Source organism: Solea solea, chromosome 19, assembly GCF_958295425.1.
Source record: "Solea solea chromosome 19, fSolSol10.1, whole genome shotgun sequence".
Classification (NCBI taxonomy): Eukaryota; Metazoa; Chordata; class Actinopteri; order Pleuronectiformes; family Soleidae; genus Solea; species Solea solea.
This window is the reverse complement of record NC_081152.1, coordinates 18,264,532-18,282,309: the sequence shown is the minus strand read 5'-3', so window position 1 is coordinate 18,282,309 and position 17,778 is coordinate 18,264,532. Positions and strand designations below refer to the sequence as shown.

At 40.0% G+C, this 17,778-nt stretch overlaps 2 protein-coding genes across 2 annotated transcripts; both read right to left on the bottom strand.

The window, feature by feature from the left end:
• Positions 1-4,469: 4,469 nt before the first annotated feature.
• On the bottom strand, positions 4,470-6,202 carry LOC131446065 (phospholipase A2-like). Its single transcript, XM_058617025.1, has 4 exons — positions 5,779-6,202; positions 5,394-5,541; positions 5,161-5,291; positions 4,470-4,749 (listed from the first exon to the last, which is right to left on the bottom strand). The coding sequence occupies exons 1-4, from the start codon at positions 5,828-5,830 to the stop codon at positions 4,634-4,636; spliced, it is 447 nt and encodes a 148-aa protein (XP_058473008.1). The 5' UTR covers positions 5,831-6,202; the 3' UTR covers positions 4,470-4,633.
• An 88-nt stretch (positions 6,203-6,290) lies between these two features.
• Positions 6,291-13,321, bottom strand: prkab1a (protein kinase, AMP-activated, beta 1 non-catalytic subunit, a). Its single transcript, XM_058617023.1, has 8 exons — positions 13,140-13,321; positions 11,738-11,920; positions 11,045-11,214; positions 9,938-10,031; positions 9,599-9,713; positions 9,357-9,490; positions 8,990-9,058; positions 6,291-8,550 (listed from the first exon to the last, which is right to left on the bottom strand). The coding sequence occupies exons 2-8, from the start codon at positions 11,885-11,887 to the stop codon at positions 8,473-8,475; spliced, it is 810 nt and encodes a 269-aa protein (XP_058473006.1). The 5' UTR covers positions 11,888-11,920; positions 13,140-13,321; the 3' UTR covers positions 6,291-8,472.
• Between the last annotated feature and the right edge of the window lie 4,457 nt (positions 13,322-17,778).

The following is a 17,778-nucleotide window of genomic DNA, read 5'->3' as shown; positions in this document are numbered from 1 at the left end:
CCGATTGTGCAAGTTCTCCCACTTAAAATGATAACAGAGGTCTGTAATTTTCATCATAGGTTCACTTCAACAGAATGAGACAGAATGTGAAAACAAAAATCCTGGAACTCACATTGTAGGATTTTTAAATAATTTATTTGTAAATTATGGTGGAAAATAAGTATTTGGTCAATAACAAAAGTTCAACTCAATACTTTGTAATATGACCTTTGTTGGCAATGACAGAGGTCAAACGTTTAATGTAGGTCTTCACCAGGTTTGCACACACTGTAGCTGGTATTTTGGCCCATTCCTCCGTGCAGATCTCCTCTAGAGCAGTGATGTTTTGGGGTTGTCGCCGGGCAACACAGACTTTCAACTCCCTCCACAGATTTTCTATGGGGTTGAGGTCTGGAGACTGGCTAGGTCTCTCCAGGACTTTGAAATGCTTCTTACGGAGCCACTCCTTTGTTGCCCGGGCGGTGTGTTTGGGGTCATGGTCATGCTGGAAGACCCAGCCACGTTTCATCTTCAATGCTCTCACTGATGGAAGGAGGTTTTGGCTCAAAATCTCACAATACATGGCCCTATTCATTCTTTCCTTACCACGGATCAGTCGTCCTGTCCCATTTGCAGAAAACAGCCCCAAAGTGTGATGTTTCCACCCCCATGCTTCACAGTAGGTATGGTGTTCTTGGGATGCAACTCAGCATTCTTCCTCCAAACACGGCAAGTGGAGTTGTTACCAAAAAGTTCTATTTTGGTTTCATGTGACCACATGACATTCTCCCAAACCTCTTCTGGATCATCCATATGCTCTCTGGCAAACTTCAGACGGGCCTGGACATGTACTGGCTTAAGCAGGGGGACACGTCTGGCACTGCAGGATTTGATTCCCTGTCGGCGCAGTGTGTTACTGATGGTAACCTTTGTTACTTTGGTCCCAGCTATCTGCAGGTCATTCACCAGGTTCACGTGTAGTTGTGGGATTTTTGCTCACCGTTCTCATGATCATTTTGACCCCACGGGATGAGATCTTGCGTGGAGCCCCAGATTTTCTAATAATTGCTCCCACAGTTGATTTATTCACACCAGGCTGCTTGCCTATTGTAGATTCACTCTTCCCAGCCTGGTGCAGGCCTACAAGTTTTTTCCTGGTGTCCTTCAACATCTCTTTGGTCTTGGCCATGGTGGAGTCAGACTGTTTGAGGCTGTGGACAGGTGTCTTTTCGAGTTAGAGTTCAAACAGGTGCCATTAATACAGGTAACGAGTGGAGGACAGAAGAGCTTCTTAAAGAAGAAGTTACAGGTCTGTGAGAGCCAGAGATCTGGCTTGTTTGTAGGTGACCAAATACTTATTTTCCACCATCATTTACAAATAAATTCTTTAAAAATCCTACAATGTGATTTCCAGGATTCTTTTTTTTCCCACATTCTGTCTCTCAGAGGTTGAAGTGTACCTATGATGAAAATTACAGACCTCTGTCATCATTTTAAGTGGGAGAACTTGCACAATCGGTGGCTGACTAAATACTTTTTTGCCCCACTGTATAGATGTGCAGTGGTGTGCGTGTGCGCTATGGTTGTTGCAGATCAACTTTCTCATAATAAGTCTCATCGTAAGTGCATAATAGTGTGTTTTGTATGTGGTTGTGCATGTTTTTTTTTACTGAAGGCCCTGACTGAAACCCCAGGGTACGCTCCTGCCAATATGAAACCACTTGTTTAAGAAATATGTAGAGAAGGAACAATCATACTTTATATGTCTTCCAAAATTTAGATTAAAGGCGACATAGACCAGAAGCTCCAATTAACACTGAGTTTGTGTGTGTAGCTGTGTCATTACCTCGTTTATGAAACCCTAAAATTTCAGCACAAACAGTTCAGCCACTGCTGAGAAAATAGTGTTGTATTGTTTTCCTGGGCTCTGCGAAGCGGATCGGCACTTCCCTATGCTGATGATGTAATCAGAAAACCTCACCACTCCTCTCACCACCGTAGCGCCTCCTGGTGCGGGCACTAGTCCGGGCACATCCGGTTGCGTACATTCAACAGAAGAAGAAGAAGAACTACTCTCGCTGTAGCTGCTGAGATGCAGAGCATCCACCATGCCAGAGGGGGAGCTGTGTATCTGAATTTTGGATTACATACTAACCTATGACTTTTTTATCAAATTTTGGACGACATACTAACCTATGACTTTTTTTATCAAATTTTGGACGACATACTAACCTATGACTTTTTTATCAAATTTTGGACGACATACTAACCTATGACTTTTTTGTCTAATTTTGGACGACATACTAACCTTTGACTTTTTTTTTATCATATTTTGGACAACTTACTAACCTAACCTATATTATCGGCCTGCATGCCACTGTGTAACTTCACAAGAGTATCCACATGTCCAGCTGTATGAAGTATACCTGGTATTTTTATTTCGTGAGATGACTGGCACTGCATGGAGTCAATGAGACAGGTGTCCACTGAAGTGTCATTTAAATGTCCTAATACACAAATCCTCATATCAGCCTTTTTCAAACTGTGGGGCGGGCCCCCCTGGAGGGGCGTGGAGATTTTCCGGAGGGGGGGGCACGAGTTCTGTTTTTACATTACATTACATGTCATTTAGCAGACGCTTTTATCCAAAGCGACTTACAATAAGTGCATTTAAACATTTGGGTACAAACAAGAGCAAGAAGTAAGTAAGAACTTCGAGTAAGCCAAACTATAAAGTGCTAGTCATAAGTGCGATGCATAAGCAAGTGATTTCTTTTTCTTTTTATTAATTTGTCGTCGTCTTAGTCGAGGTAGAGTCGGAAGAAATGTGTTTTTAGTCGGCGGTGGAAGATGTGGAGGCTTTCTGCGTTCAGGATGTCGATGTGGAGTTTATGTCATAGAGTTTTTTTTTAAAGTATTAACTAAAGTTTAGCAGGCGGAACTTTTGGTCTTCTGGAGCATAGCAGCAGATAATACAAATTTAAACCTGAAGTAAATATTTTTCTCTGTCCCGAACACAGTTTTAAGATCATTTGAGGCCAGAAATTAGTCATTTAGAATTCAAACATGTGGTTTGTGTATTAAGATATGACGTATTTATAGTTTGGCAGCGACGTTGTCGGAGGTGATCAGTTCCGCCTCTGCGGATGCTTGCTGCTCACAGAGCAGCGTTACCTCGGCCTGTCCTGATGAAATGATCCGCTGGCTCAGATGTCGCTGTCATTAGATGCTTGGTGTGATCCATAGATTCATTGTTGACGTGTTATTTTGTTTTTAATGTAAATGTTTTGACCTGACAGTTTGAAAGTTTGGATATTATTAATGTTTTATTTATTTTAACATAAATTTTAGATTTATATTAAAGTCGTTGAGTTGTTGAGTAATATTTGCCCAGGTGTGTTCATAAAGCTGGTGAAAATGAAACTTTTTTTTTTGCAAGTAGGTTGTGCTGAAAAAAAGGATTTGAGATAAAAAGCAGCCTAACTTGTGTGTGTTCTAAGGGTTAAAGCACTTTCGGTTTCTCGTGTACCGCACACTTTCAGATTTTTTTTCTCCCCCTACAGTTTTTAAATACATGTTTTTTATATTTGAAGCATTTATTTGTGTTTCTAGCCAGACCCGGGTCTCCACAAGGACTCCGGGTCAGCATCCCTGATCTTGCAACACTGGGTTTTCACTAACAGTAGAGCACGGAGAGCGGAGACAGGCAACAATGACTCTGAAGCTGTTAAAACATTATAACCCCCCCCCGTTCATAACACATGCCTCACAACTTATAGTCTTGATAACTGTAGCTTAAATTATCTATATTCTATAAATCTATATTAAATAACAACATGAAACAGTATTAAATATGAAACAACATGAGATGACTTAAATTTCCATGCTTGGCTTGAGGTCACTTTGGATCAGGTGAATCCATCGGATTCCAGACTAACTGGCAGACGGTCCAATCCATGTCCACCACCGCTAGGGGTGATGTGTCTCATTCCACGGGGGGTTTATACCCCCGTGGTGTGAATGTGAAAGGTTTGTCTCTCTGTGTCCTGGGTTAGACCCAGCCTTTTGCCCTATGTCATCTGGGATTGGCACCAGCAACCTGTAGACAATGGATGGATGAATCAGGCTAGAAGTAGACGCTAATTTTCGTCCATTCAAACAGTTATTTTTCCAACCAGCAGAGTCGCCCCCTGATGGCTATTTAATATACACACAGTTCCTATTTGACTTGACCATGGACTACATTCATTTTTAAGGATTTTTAAGTGTCTGGTAAGAATGAGTGGCATCTAAGGGTGAGACTGCAGTTTGATATCCAGTCATTCCTTCATTCATTGCCCGTCACACATATCACATATCCAGGGTCACATAGAGAAAAACAACCATTCGCTTTGTCCCCAAATCTGCATGTCTTTGGACTGTGGGAGGGAACCGGAGAACCCGCACAAAGATACCCGAAAATAAATGATTGAAACGCGTTATCCAGCCTGTGTGAGCACTGACTGCAGCATTTTTATTCAGATAACACAAAGCTTCAGCAACAAAGAGCTTTTCAGTAGGATGGTGATAACATTACAGATCAACCATACAGACATCAACCTGTTTTAGATTTGGCGTATACCAGAACACATTATGCAGATCTTGTCGGGCTCTCCTAACAGTTTTCTTTGGACATGTCCTTGTATTTCTCGATGATTGGTGTTCTGGCAAAACACTCAGCGGCCTTCTTGTCACATTCACAGAGGGTCGCCTCACAGTTGTCGTTTCCACCTGCGGAAGGGAATGGACGGAGGAGCACACTGGTCAAAGGTAGAGTATGCCGCATTTTCCTAATAAATAGTATGACAGATTAAACCAAAAATAATCCCTGACAGTCATCCTGTAGCAGGTGGTGTTTTGCTGCTGGTATTTACTGAGTCATAATTTTGCAAAAGTAACTCATAATTATGCAGTGCTAAGTCATTTTAACAAGATGCTATCTTGAAATTATGACTCAGCAGCTCATAATTCTGAGCGACTAAGTCATAATTCTGAGATACTATGTCATAATTCTGAGATACTAGGTCATAATTCTGAGATACTAAGTCATAATTCTGAGATACTAGGTCATAATTATGAGATACAAGCAACATGATTTGAGGTTTATACGTCCAAAGTGTGGAGTGTATTGTGTGTACTCACAGCCACAGGTGATCACATTGCGTTTGCAGCAGAAGCTGTACAACTCGGTGTAAGGATTGTCGAAAAGAGGGTGACAACCATCAACCATCGACCTTGTGTTTTCGTAGCAATTGTCATGTTCTTGGCAGCACCTACAGGTTCAAAAAGGCATGTTTTCAAACAGACTGAAACGACATCCATGTTGCTTCGATAGAAAGTTGTATTGATATAAAGCAAAGTGACAGAATCATGACCTATCCATGTCATCCACAGGTGTTCCCTGGCCTCCATAGCCACAGTAGCAACCATAGTTGTTGTGCTCCATAACAGTGCGACCCTCTGGCATCACACAGGCGATCATTTTCATGAACTGGGGGATTGACCTCTTGTTCCTTATGTGAGCTGGAGAAGCAACAAGGTGGAACAAGTCAAGTCAATTTCAGTTATAGTCGAGTGAAGGAAAAACCTCACGAAGAGCCACAGAGGAGGGACCACGTTCAGCAGACTACAAACAAAACATCACATTTTACAGAGAGAGGAAGAGAGGCAACCGTAACATCAACTGGTATTAGTATTTATATCAATATTAGTATAAATGAAGATGGCTGTTTATGCGTCTGCTTACAACCATGTTCTCACCAAGAGAGAGGCCCACCACAGCCACGAGGATCAGAGTCTGGAAGGTTTTCATTCTGCGAGTCAGTGATCTTGTTTCTCCTCACTGCTGCTCTCCACTCATCCACACATCTCTAAACCTAAGTCCTACTTTTATGCAGAACTCGTAAGACCTCTTACACAAACACAAAACACAAGACAAGACAACAAACAAACCCTCCGGCAGTATGTACTTTAAATAAAAGGTCAATGACTATGAACTACTTCAAATGAAACATCTCTGCTTGTGGACTTGTTTTAAAGGGTTATTGCTCAGAGTTGTTGAACCTGTGGGGGGGGGATATAGAAATTTTAAATAAATAAATATAAGGATGAACAACAATGGCAGATTAACCCAGGAGGTTGACAGAAAATGTGGGACCACCCTCAGGGTTGACTTTCCTACATGCAAATTATGGTTGAGGACATAAAGTTTGCCCCCCCCCCCCCCCCCCCAAAGAACACACACACAAAAACAACCCACACAGCATTGAATGTGTAGTATAATATCTACTTTTAATACAAATACCTTTTTAAGTGAAAAGTGTATACACACCAGCATGGCTCAAACTTCACATTTTTAATGGTGCTGCAAGTTATAAAAAAAATAAACTGAAGAAAGAAAAAAAATCAATTATTTTGTCAACAGCTGTAACAAAAACATGAGAGGCAGTGACAGAGAAGAGATACAGCCACCACATCATGGCATTAAATATTGGCTTGTGGTAATAATCGTCACTACACAGCATAATTTAACAATAATTATATTGATTTCACTTTAAAAAAAAAAAAACACAACTCTTGTGTAACACATGATCCTACGACGTCCCTTTGTCAGTGTTGTGGTTCTTTAAGCAAATCTTGGTCACTTTTTAAAAGACCTTCAGCAATGTATCCATTTCATTCAATTATAAACCAAAAATTGATATTAATTTGACAAAGTAGGGAATGGGAGTGTACACATCGATGACAAACCTCAAAATGATGATGTTCTCAATATTCAGTTCTAATCATTTCTGTTACGCGGAGCAAAGAAACCAGAACATCTCCACATTTAAGACGCTCAAAACTGAGAGCGCTTCAATTGTTTTTACACGACGACTGTGTATACATTCAACAACAAAAAAGTACAAAACTAAAAATTATTTTAAAGATAAAATAATTTTATGATAAAAATAACAAAGTGTACTTGCTGTGTGGTCAAGAGTCCTCAATAAGCACAACACTTCTTCCACTAGGGGGCACCCCCACAAAACCAAAATGATGAACTTGCCGTATGTAAATGAAAGAGGTAATCTTGTGTTATTTAAGTTTAGAAATGACTCAAACAATAAAAAAACAAACACACAAACAGTGGTATCTGTCATGAACCATGTGTGAGGCCCTCCTAGAAACGTTAATGCCACCTCAACGCTGCCCCTACTGTTTATGACAGTATTGCGCAGGTACAGTGCGTGAGCATTAGTGACATCTAATGGTGAAACTGCAAATATATAATAAAGCATGGTCAGGGAACTACGGTGGCCTCCAAACGCTAGAGACAAAAATGTGATTAATTAATTTTGTCTGTAGGGAAGTCTCACATCTGAGGGCTGTCACTCACGGCGCCCTCTGCTGGATCAAGCAGTAATTGCTTTAGACAGTCTGACGCACGTCTAGGCCGTATATTTTTCACTTTTTATTTTAAACTATTATTATAGTAGCTATTATCTCCGGCCTCAGTCCTACATTTTTTTTTGCTAAGACAGCTAGCAACTGAAATGGAAACAACCACAACACTGTAACTAGAATACCATGACGAGACGTTTTGGCGACAAAACAAACCACACTATGAACCAGAGTAGAAAGAAATAAAAAAAAACTAAAGATTCTTCACACATGATAATAAATAGAGTCATCTGCTTAACTAGGTAAAGATGAACCAGTTAAATAGAAAACAGTGACAGAACTAATGCAGTTTTTTCCTTCTGCGATTCACATTCTCGATCGTGGAAACATTCAGCTGAGGTCTGTCAGTCCATTCTCCCAGCACTGTGTGTGTGGGAGTGTTTTAATATGTCTATACACAGTGTCCTACCTGCTCAGTAATGCCACGCTATGTCTACTGAGCTTATTACCTATTATTATTGTTATTATAATAATATAAACTACTGCTTACTACAGAGAGCAGTCAGTGCAGGCGTAAAAGCAGAGGATGAAGAACACGAGGAACTGAGCAAGTACGTACGTATACAACAGCAGAGCAAACAGTGAGTGTACAAGATATCGCGTCAGAACTGTGCGTTTCCACTCAATGTGTCATTAAATGTTCTCTCTCTCTGTAGTTTCCTCCTTTTTGACATGTGTTTGGACGACATCGTCGGAGCCTTAGTTAGTTCCGCATTCAAAAATAAAGTCTATATGTGTTCTTTAATCTAAGTCGGCAACATTTGTTTTATTTTTAAGAAGAATATAAACTTGGATTAAGAGCTTCGAAGGGCTGAAAATTATGATTTTGAACATTGAACCTTGAATCTCTTATATCGACCTCATTCAGAGTCACTTCTTCAAGCCAGGACGAGGATTTACCAGGATCATGACGGATACGAGTCCGGATTCATTTGATTTGAGAACAGGCGGAGCTAATATTTTGTACACTCAGTGTACAGTTAACACACTGGGACAGAATTCAGCCAAGTCTTATATAGGCTTGTACAGCAAAGTGGTGACATACTTCTTCTTGTAGCGATGTGTCGCACTGAGCACCATCACGCCGTCCTGCATGACAAACATCAAATATTAGCTCAACAGACACGTTTCTGTGTTCTGCAGCTGAAATACACAGAGGTGTGCACACACAACGATGGGCAGGTAGAAGCACTCACTCACGCACTGAACATTTTTTTGACAATTCTACAGCCATGAAATTAAAATAAATCCAGGCAGCCTGGATATCATGATGTTTATAAAAGGGTTAAAGGACCCATAGAATTACACTGGAACAATCCATTGGACCAATTAATGACATTTTGTTTTTTAAGTACTATTCACTTACAAACTCACAGATTCCTCGCTAACCAATGCACACCACGTTTGTTTTTCTCTGTCAAATTTCTGTCCCTCAGCTCCTCGAATAACACAAATAACACAGGTGTTCATTGCCGCTGAAACGGCACAGCACACACTGACCGCGTGTCAGTTAATGGAGATCCATTACCTTAATGGAGAGAGCGTAGAGGTGGTTGAGCATGACATGGTTGGGTTCTGGGAGTAAAGCAGGGTCACACTAGGATAGAAGATGAAAACAAAATAAAGAACAGAAAACATTGCTGTAATAAAGCAGGACGACTGCAAACAGGTCGGAGTTTGACTGAGAACACAACGTGACGACCGGGGAAAGTTTCACAAGTGAAATCTACTGCTGGAAAAACATCAGGTCATTCAGCACTGACATGGGACAAACGTGACTATTTGGACCTGAGTAACAAAGTCTGTTTTTGAATATGCTTTTAACTTAGGAACACGAATAACAGTTACAGTTTCAAGAGAGAACCTGGATTATTTTACAAAACGTAAACACTTACAGAAATCCCGGTGTCTTTGTTGAGGATGACCTGCAGCAAATGTGGCGGGAGTATGGGTGGAGACTTAAACTTCTCCTCCTGTTTCGGAACATAGGCGTCCTGATGATAAGGTCCAGGAGGAGAACTGGAGAGGTCTAACAAGGGTGACACAGGAGTGTTGATGTAGAAACTCTAGCACACAACACAACAAGAATCTGCTTCTCAAACCTGTACTCGGTCTGCATCAGTGCATTTGAACTCACCTGACATGTCAGAGCATTTCTGCGAGTCCACCATCAGAGCATCAAACACCTCAAAGTCGGTTTTCTTCACCTGGATGATGTTGTTGACGGTGCCGAGCTGACTGGTGGTGACCGGCTGTGAGGAAGCACAAGACACAGTCAACGTCACAAGTAAAGCTCAAACGTATTACGCGTCCAGAAAATGTTAAACTGTCAACAAATGTTTCTAATACTCACTTCCCAGTATGTTATATTGTTTTTAAAATATTGCTGCTTTAACTGTAATGTCTTGCGGCAGCGAGTTCTCGTGCAAGTATCACTCAGATGACTGTGATTAATAAAGAATTCAGAACTGCTGACCTCAGCTGGGTCATGGGTCCACTGGCCGTCCACATAAAACTTGTACTGATGCTCCCCCTCAGGCAGATCCACGATGGCCACAAAGGTGTTCTGACTTCAGAGAGAGAGCGAGAGAGAGGAGACCACAACTTCACCTTGTTATTGTCTGGTGTAAAAACCATTAAACATGTGGATGTACCTTTCTAATTGATAGTTTTTTTTAAGGGTTTTTATTTATAGCTCTAATATGCAGACTTATCAGGAAATGGGCATTTCAATTTCTGAAGTGTCCGTGACAGAACTGTGTTTGTCCTGTGACAAAATATTGTCGGAGGACGAGTCTTCACTTTAACCACTACACCAACCGTGTGGCCCTACAGTGACAACATTCATCTGATAGATTCAAAAGTCAACAAAATTAACAAAATATTTGTAATAAAAACAGATCATCGGACTGTTCAGGTGATAATAACTCAATGAAAGAATATAACAATTTCAAAGAATCGTCAACTATTTTGATTATCGAGTTGAGTTGTTTCCGCTCCCTGGTTTTTTTCTGCATCTTAAAAATTGAAAAATTTCTGATTTCTTTGCTCAATAAAACTAAGAAATTAATAAAATCTAAATACCTTTAAATTTTTAAAAACATGGGAAACAACATTTTTCAACATTTTCTATTATATAACATATAACTATGTTATTAATGCATCAATGCACTTGGGTGTGACATGCTGGTGCTTATGGTGTGCAATCTAGGATATAATGTTTGATTGCCCTGTTAACTAGAGTATGTATGGTGTGCGGGGGTGTCGTAAAAAAACTCTGATCAAGTACTGAGGACTTCTGGAAGCCGGCTCTTGTGATAATATTTTGCTGCGACAGATGGACAGTGTGATAGAATTCCAGGGAAGACGACTTACAGAGAAAACTGTGAGTGTGTTGTGTAAGCAACAGGCTGGCGTGTAACTGTGACCCTAATGAGTCTACGACTCCATAAAGTCCACGTCCACAGCTCGACGTCATGCTGGCTGAACACATCCTCTCTACCAGATGCTTTTCACAACTTTTATACGTTATTTTCATAATAATAATAATAATGATAACAATAATAATAATAAATGGCCTCACCTTCGAGTAAGGGGAATCTTGTTGGCCCAGTTGTTGAAGGATCCAGAGAGGTAGACCTCCTTACCATCTCCAATCCAGCGAAAGACGGTCGGTCGGTCTAAAGTTGGCACTTTATCGTCTGCTTCTAAGTCTTGCTGCCATGCAAGAAACTCATCTTTCTCTAAAGGAGCCTGAAAAATAAAAACAACATTACAAATGTGGTCACGTTTTTTGTTTTGCATGAGATTTGGTGCAGACAGAGCCTTCACATAGTTTGTCTGTGACTCTTTTCATGGCTGATGCTGAACTTCAGGGAATCAGGGCAGCCGGTTTTTCTTTTCCCACTCTAACCGATTAAATATAAGAGAATCATAAAAAAAGTGATAGACAAAACTCAGGAGAATTAGACGCATTTATGTAAAAGTAATAAATAACAAATAATCGAATCTGGGATTATTTTCCTCGATTAATCGAGTACTGGTTTGGTTTCGTAAAATGTCAGAAAGAGTTGAAAAATGTTGATATTGTGTTGAAATGATTCTGATTTCAATGATTTCTTAAAAGCAAAAGAAACCAGAAAATACTCACATTTAAGAAGCTGAAAAATCAGAAAGCTTGCAATGCAGCCCTAACCAGGACTTTGATTATATAATAATGGACAAATCTCTAGTTTCGACAGTGACATTATGTGTAAACAGCATCAACACGACTTACTTTCATATCTTCACCATGAAATATATCAGCATCTTCGGGACTGTCCATCAGGATCTTTGGCCTCTCTCCCTCCTTCATTCCTCGGCTGTCCCTCCGGTGAGCCTTCTCGCCATGGCCCATCGCAGCCCTCTCACTGCTCGTGTTCCCCATGGCTTTGTCTTCTCGTGGGCCGAGGCAAGGTCACTGTGAGGAAGGAGTTTTTAAAGAAGGAGCAGACACACTCCGAGAAAAAGCACAAGGCACAAGATCTGAAATGAAGCCATTTATCAACGACAGCCTGGAGAGGAATGTTGGCAACAGCACTTCCTTTCAAAGACCTCATCAATCAAACGAGAAAGAGTCCTTTATTCCTTTAAGATTCCTCGAGCACTAAATGTCTCGATTAGACTCATTGACAGTGAGTGCATCGGCAGCAGCAGCACAATCTAATTTACATGTGCAGATTCCAAATTACGAGCAGCCCTGTGTTTGAATCATCACAAAAAGATTTGACTGACAGAGGGAAACACTAAACCTATTACTAGACTGCGGCGATAAGAGGATAAACTGTGTAAGATGAAACTGTACTAACAATCATGAAATACTCCCCGCAGCTGGGAACCGAGTGACATGAGTGTTTTTCCAACATCCCACCTGACAACCTGCAGTGCTGCAGTGTTGGATACAGTCAGGCTTTTCTCTTCGTATTGTGATTTTTAAACTTTGTACTGATTTCTTACTTTTCTGTCTCTGTGTTGCTCTTTAAACGCTCACGTACAGCACTTCAATCTGCATTTGTGCTTGAAAAGTGCTCCATAAATAAGCTTTTGAACCGTTCTGAAATAGACAATTTACCATCGTCAATTAACACGACATACTAATTATTTAGCTCCATATAAGAAATAAATCATTAGACCACATTGGATCAGGTCCAGATCAAAAAACCCTATACTTGACTTGTCAAACCTGGACTCGATTGTCCCAGAGTGGCTGAAGATTCTTCAAAACACTGTTTCTGATTTGTGAAACATGTTTACCTATTTGTGAAAACGCAAAAAAAGGGGGCACATTTCACTGCTTTTTCTGCAGTTGGACCAAATTAGATCAAAAACCCAGATAACGGGCTTATCTGTCCGTAATATAACTGTATTCAGAGACAAGCTAACGTGCATTAGCTACCCTTAACACGGTTACGTAATAAGATACAACATCTACAGCCGAGTTTGTCACGCGTGAGGTGGACAGCAGGTGCAAACACGTAACTGCAAGGTGAGCTAACACCAGTTAGCATTTAGCATGTAACGGTCCTGCTAACAGCTGCTAACAGCTATCAGCAGCTACACAGAAGTGACACACAATATAAACTGTCAACCGTCATTTAGCGTTTTGTTTTTTATTGTTTTTTTTGTTTAGTTTTTTTTACCTGAGCAGCGTTTAAGTCTCGTTGCTGTATGTGTTTGCTCGTCCAGTCCATTTCCCCAGGACCACAACACAAACAATCCCGGCGCCTGCAGTGCGCATGCGCAAACTGATTAAAATCTCCCGCAGAATTTCGCGTGAGATTGTAAACCGAGACTCGCCTGTTATCATTTGGACCGTTCATTTCAACGGTAATCTCGACGTAACGTATGATTACGCATGTGAACACTTAACAAGTCTGTAGATGTGAGACTTGTAATTACATATAGTCAACACTAGATGGAGCCGTACGGCAAGTGCACACATACAACTCATGGCTTCTCAATGTATTATAACACCTCATTTACTTATTACAACAACAATACATTTTATTTGTAAGCGCCTTTCAGAACACCTAAGGACACTTTACAGGAAATAACAAAGATAATATAAACAATTAAACAGCAATGAAACAGCAGGTAAAAAAGTTCACACTGACACTGTGTTCACCTGACCTGAATTCCTTTTTTTTTAAAGTCAGAATTCTGAAAATTAATCAATTCTGACTTAAATGTCAGAAATCTGACTTTTTTAATTTTACATGGTCAGGAATTTCTGACTTCTGAAGTCTGAGATTAAAGTCAGAATTCTAGGACTTTTAATCTCAGAATCCGGACACTAATCTCGAGTCGGAAGTCAAACAAAAACTAAAAAACGTCAGGCTGGTTTATTATTATTATTATTATTATTATTGTTGTTATTATTATTATTATTTTTATATTTTAAAATGTGGCCATAATCCTCTTGCATATTATAATGACTGGCAAAACAAACAGATGAGCCAATTGCATCACACCAAGGCCATGAAATCAAGCCGATATCAATGTTATGAGCTAAAGCAGCTCAAGCTGTCACTGTTTTTAAGCTTTTCTTTTGTCCAAACATTAAAACAACAACAGTGCATGTAGCTACAGTAGGACTCAGTCTAGTTCTCTGTGTAGTCTTTAGTCCTCCACATCAGGGGGTATATAATAGTTCAGCACCTTCTGTTGCAGTTGCTCAGTGAAGCGGGATCATGTGGAGCTGCAGCAAATCTATCTTTTCATCTCTGCGTCGTCCGCTCACCATGGACTCCCTCATTACAGCAGTTCTGCTTTTCCCCCACACACTTTGACACAGACTTTGAAGGAAATAACGATGATCCTCCAGCCACAGGGGGGCAGCACATGCTGGACGCTTTGATTCATCATGAGAATTTGTTTTAGATTTGAAAAACAGTGTCCACTGGAGATGTGAGAACCGCAGGGAAATGCAATTCAATTTCATATGTATTATAGTGCCATGCCATTACATGTAATTATCTTAAGGCGCTTTACATGGTGAGGTCACGACCTTACAGTTATTATAAAGAGACACAGCAGTTTAGCGACTGTGGAGAGAGAAATTCTGCTTCGACTGGGTGGGGTAGGAGAGAGGAAGATTGAGGAGAGATGGAGACTAGGCAAGGTTGTGTTTTTGAAACCCGATCCGTGCTGGAAACCCTGATTTGTTCTACGTATGGGACGTGTGAATGTGTGGCTTACGTGTGGTGGCTTTATGGTAGGTGGATTCATATTTCATTCATATTTAATAGTACAGCAGACCATGGCAGCACTGAGGAACTTGGCTTTATTTGACAAGATATTTTTAGAGATGGTTTACTGAGGCCTTGTTGATGAAATGTTTTTAATATTAAATATGTGCACATGTAATGGCCGTGCAGGGACTAAAGAACAAAAAGTGAATGTCCAGAATAAAAGCATCTGGAGAGAGTAATCCTGTTTAATTCTCTTCTAAAATAACAGATGTGCCCCACAGGAAGGCGCTATGGAGCTGCTGCAGCAACCAATAACTTCTATTTAAATGATCTCGCCATCATCTTCACTGTATGCATTTTTATTTTGTCTATTTATTTGACTGTTTGACAAATTTCCAGATTTCCATAAAGGTGATTATTGTTATTTTCCCACACACAGATTTACATAATGTTAACTGGACCATTGCACACTTGTATCAGGGAATTATATACATGTTTATTTACTTTTTAACTTTTATGGAACCAGACTGTTGTAACTGGCTCATGTCAGCTGACAAGACTGACTGGGCTCTGAGTTGGCCTGGCTGATGTAGGTGGGATGTGATGTTTCTTTCTTTCTTTCTTTCTTTCTTCTCCTTTTTTTTTTGCACACACGCAGAGGTGGATCTAAAAATGGACTGGAGGAAAAGGAGTTGGATGCTGCGCTGTGCTGTTCGTTTTGATGTGTTGAAAGAGACATGACAGTGGGAGGGTGAGGACGCAGGTGGGGGTGAGTAAACAGAGCATGCAGGATCCATAACAAGCTTTCCTCCCTGCTCTCATCGTCCCTGTGCTGCACTCTCACTCTCCGGTGCCCCAAACTTCCCACAGCTATACAAAGAATCCGTCCGTTAATCCCCTCTTTTTCTTTTCAAATCCCACTGCTCTATTTCAAAGAGACATCTGATTGTACAGATGATTTCAGCCATGATTATAATCTAAGATTTAAAAGCTGTGGTATTTTTGATCTTATGGAAAGTTGTATCTCTCACAGAAAAGGTCAATCTGTCAAATTTCATAGACCTGCTCTCTCCCGTTGTCTGAGCATAAAGATGAACCCTTTTAAAGAGGGCGGAGCCAGATCATCAAGCACTTCTTTGTAGTGTGTGTGCATTTTAATTTCACTGTCACTATTACTCCTTACCTGTACTATAATAAAATAATATGAAATGAAAAAACCCATAATTCACCCACTAAAATAAAACTCCTGTCTCATTTGACTTTTTATTAAAACATCCCTTCATATCTAAAGTGCACAACCAAGGTAAAGGCTCACAGAAGTTCAGAGGTGAATTCATCCGTGTTTTATTGTCTATCTCATTCTATATAAATGAAATAAATATGGGCGTGCCAATCAACAAAACTTATCTAGAGCAGAGTTCTCTCACTCTCATTGAAAAGCTGCTGCTAATGAATGCCGCGATGTGACTGATGTGCTGACGTCTTACCTTGGCTGTGCTCTGACACCACCTGCCCAGAGCTGTGACCTCACTGCCACTCTCATTAACCATCACTCATCCCTGCTGAAGCAGCAGCAGCAGCAGCAGCAGCAGCAGCAGCACTATAAGAATAAACAGTAGAAGCAGTAGACGAGGAAGCAGCCATAGAAGCAGCAGCAGTAGCAGCTCTAGAAAAAGAAACAATAGAAGCAGCAGCAGAAGATGTAGATGAAGAAGCAGCAGCAGACGAAACAGCAGAAGCAGCAGAAGCAGCAGAAGCAGAAGCAGTAGAAGCAGAAGCAGAAGAAGCAGCAGTAGAAGTAGCAACAGTAGCAGCAGCTCTAGAAAAAGAAACAATAGAAGCAGCAGAAGCAGAAGAAGAAGCAGTAGAAGTAGCAGAAGCAGAATAAGCAGCAGCAGAAGCAGCAGACTCTAATATTCTCCCAGTAGTAGAAGTCAGAGAGCGTTTATTTATTTTCCTGCTCCTGGTTTACTCACTGAGGAGGCGATGACTCACACATTCACACATTCACACTTGTGTGTGTTGCTTCTGCAAATGTTCATACAACTCTGTTGTTTTGGATCCATGTTATTATTATGACACAGTCACGCAGTGTAAGAAAGCTTGTTTTATTGAAGAATCATAGTTTATTGCAAATTATGAAGGTTGTGTGGCTGTAAATTCTTTTTATTCCATTTGTTACTTTAATCATCGCTGTTTTCATAAAGACAGAGACTTCTTAAATCACAAAGTCTGCGTCCATAGTTTCAAACCTTTTATTCCTTAAATAAATAATTGCAATGTGAAAAAGCCAAGTTATGGTGCTTAACACAATAGTCCTCAATGTTTGAACAGGGTAACCTTTGATTCTATGCAGGGCTCAAGTTTCACATTTGACTCAACATTTAATGTGGCAATTATCCCGGTCAACAGCATCATAATTGAATCTGTTATGCAACAATTGCATAAGATCCTCATCTAAATGATTTCTCCGCAAGACAATTTCTCTGTCACTCTCATCCCTTTCTCCCCCTGTTGTTTATGCTCCATCTGTCTCTGTTCTGTTTTTTCTTTGTTACGTTTTCAAAGAGTGTGTGTGTGTGTGTGTGTGTTTGAGATCTGCTGCATGGAGAGGAGAGTGAATGTATACTTTACTGTTGTAAAGGATAAGATAAAATGAGATAGGATACAATAAGGTACAACATATGTTAAGATAAATGAGATGAGAAGTCAAGATTAAATAATGTAAGACAAGAGGAGATGAGATAATATGAGATTTAACAAGATCAGATGTTAAATTACAATAAGATTGTAAATTGAGATGAGATAAACTAAACTAAAATAAGATAGGACAAAAATTTGATAAGATAAAATATGCAATGAGGTGTTAAGGTAAGATAAAGTAAAATTAGATAATAATAAAATATGTTTAAATAAGATAGGACAAACTAAACTAAAATAAGACTGGCCAAAATATGTTAAGATTAATGAGATGAGAAAGATAATAAGATGAGGTAAGGTGTTAAAATAAGATGAGATCATTAAATAAGCTAGGACAAAATATGTTAAGAGCTGAGATAAAGTACAGTATAAATGTGACACAATGTGC

What these genes read in the sequence shown, in the direction of transcription:
- LOC131446065 (XM_058617025.1), bottom strand. Translation starts at nt 5,830, where the DNA reads ATGAAAACCTTCCAGACTCTGATCCTCGTGGCTGTGGTGGGCCTCTCT. An exon ending in TGTGGTGGGCCTCTCTCTTG is followed by an intron (nt 5,542 to 5,778) that starts GTGAGAACATGG and finishes TTGCTTCTCCAG; the next exon opens with CTCACATAAGGAACAAGAGG. An exon ending in CAATGTGATCACCTGTGGCT is followed by an intron (nt 4,750 to 5,160) that starts GTGAGTACACAC and finishes TCCCTTCCGCAG; the next exon opens with GTGGAAACGACAACTGTGAG.
- prkab1a (XM_058617023.1), bottom strand. Translation starts at nt 11,887, where the DNA reads ATGGGGAACACGAGCAGTGAGAGGGCTGCGATGGGCCATGGCGAGAAG. An exon ending in TTCATGGTGAAGATATGAAA is followed by an intron (nt 11,215 to 11,737) that starts GTAAGTCGTGTT and finishes TTTATTTTTCAG; the next exon opens with GCTCCTTTAGAGAAAGATGA. An exon ending in ACAAAGACACCGGGATTTCT is followed by an intron (nt 9,059 to 9,356) that starts GTAAGTGTTTAC and finishes CTTCTATCCTAG; the next exon opens with TGTGACCCTGCTTTACTCCC.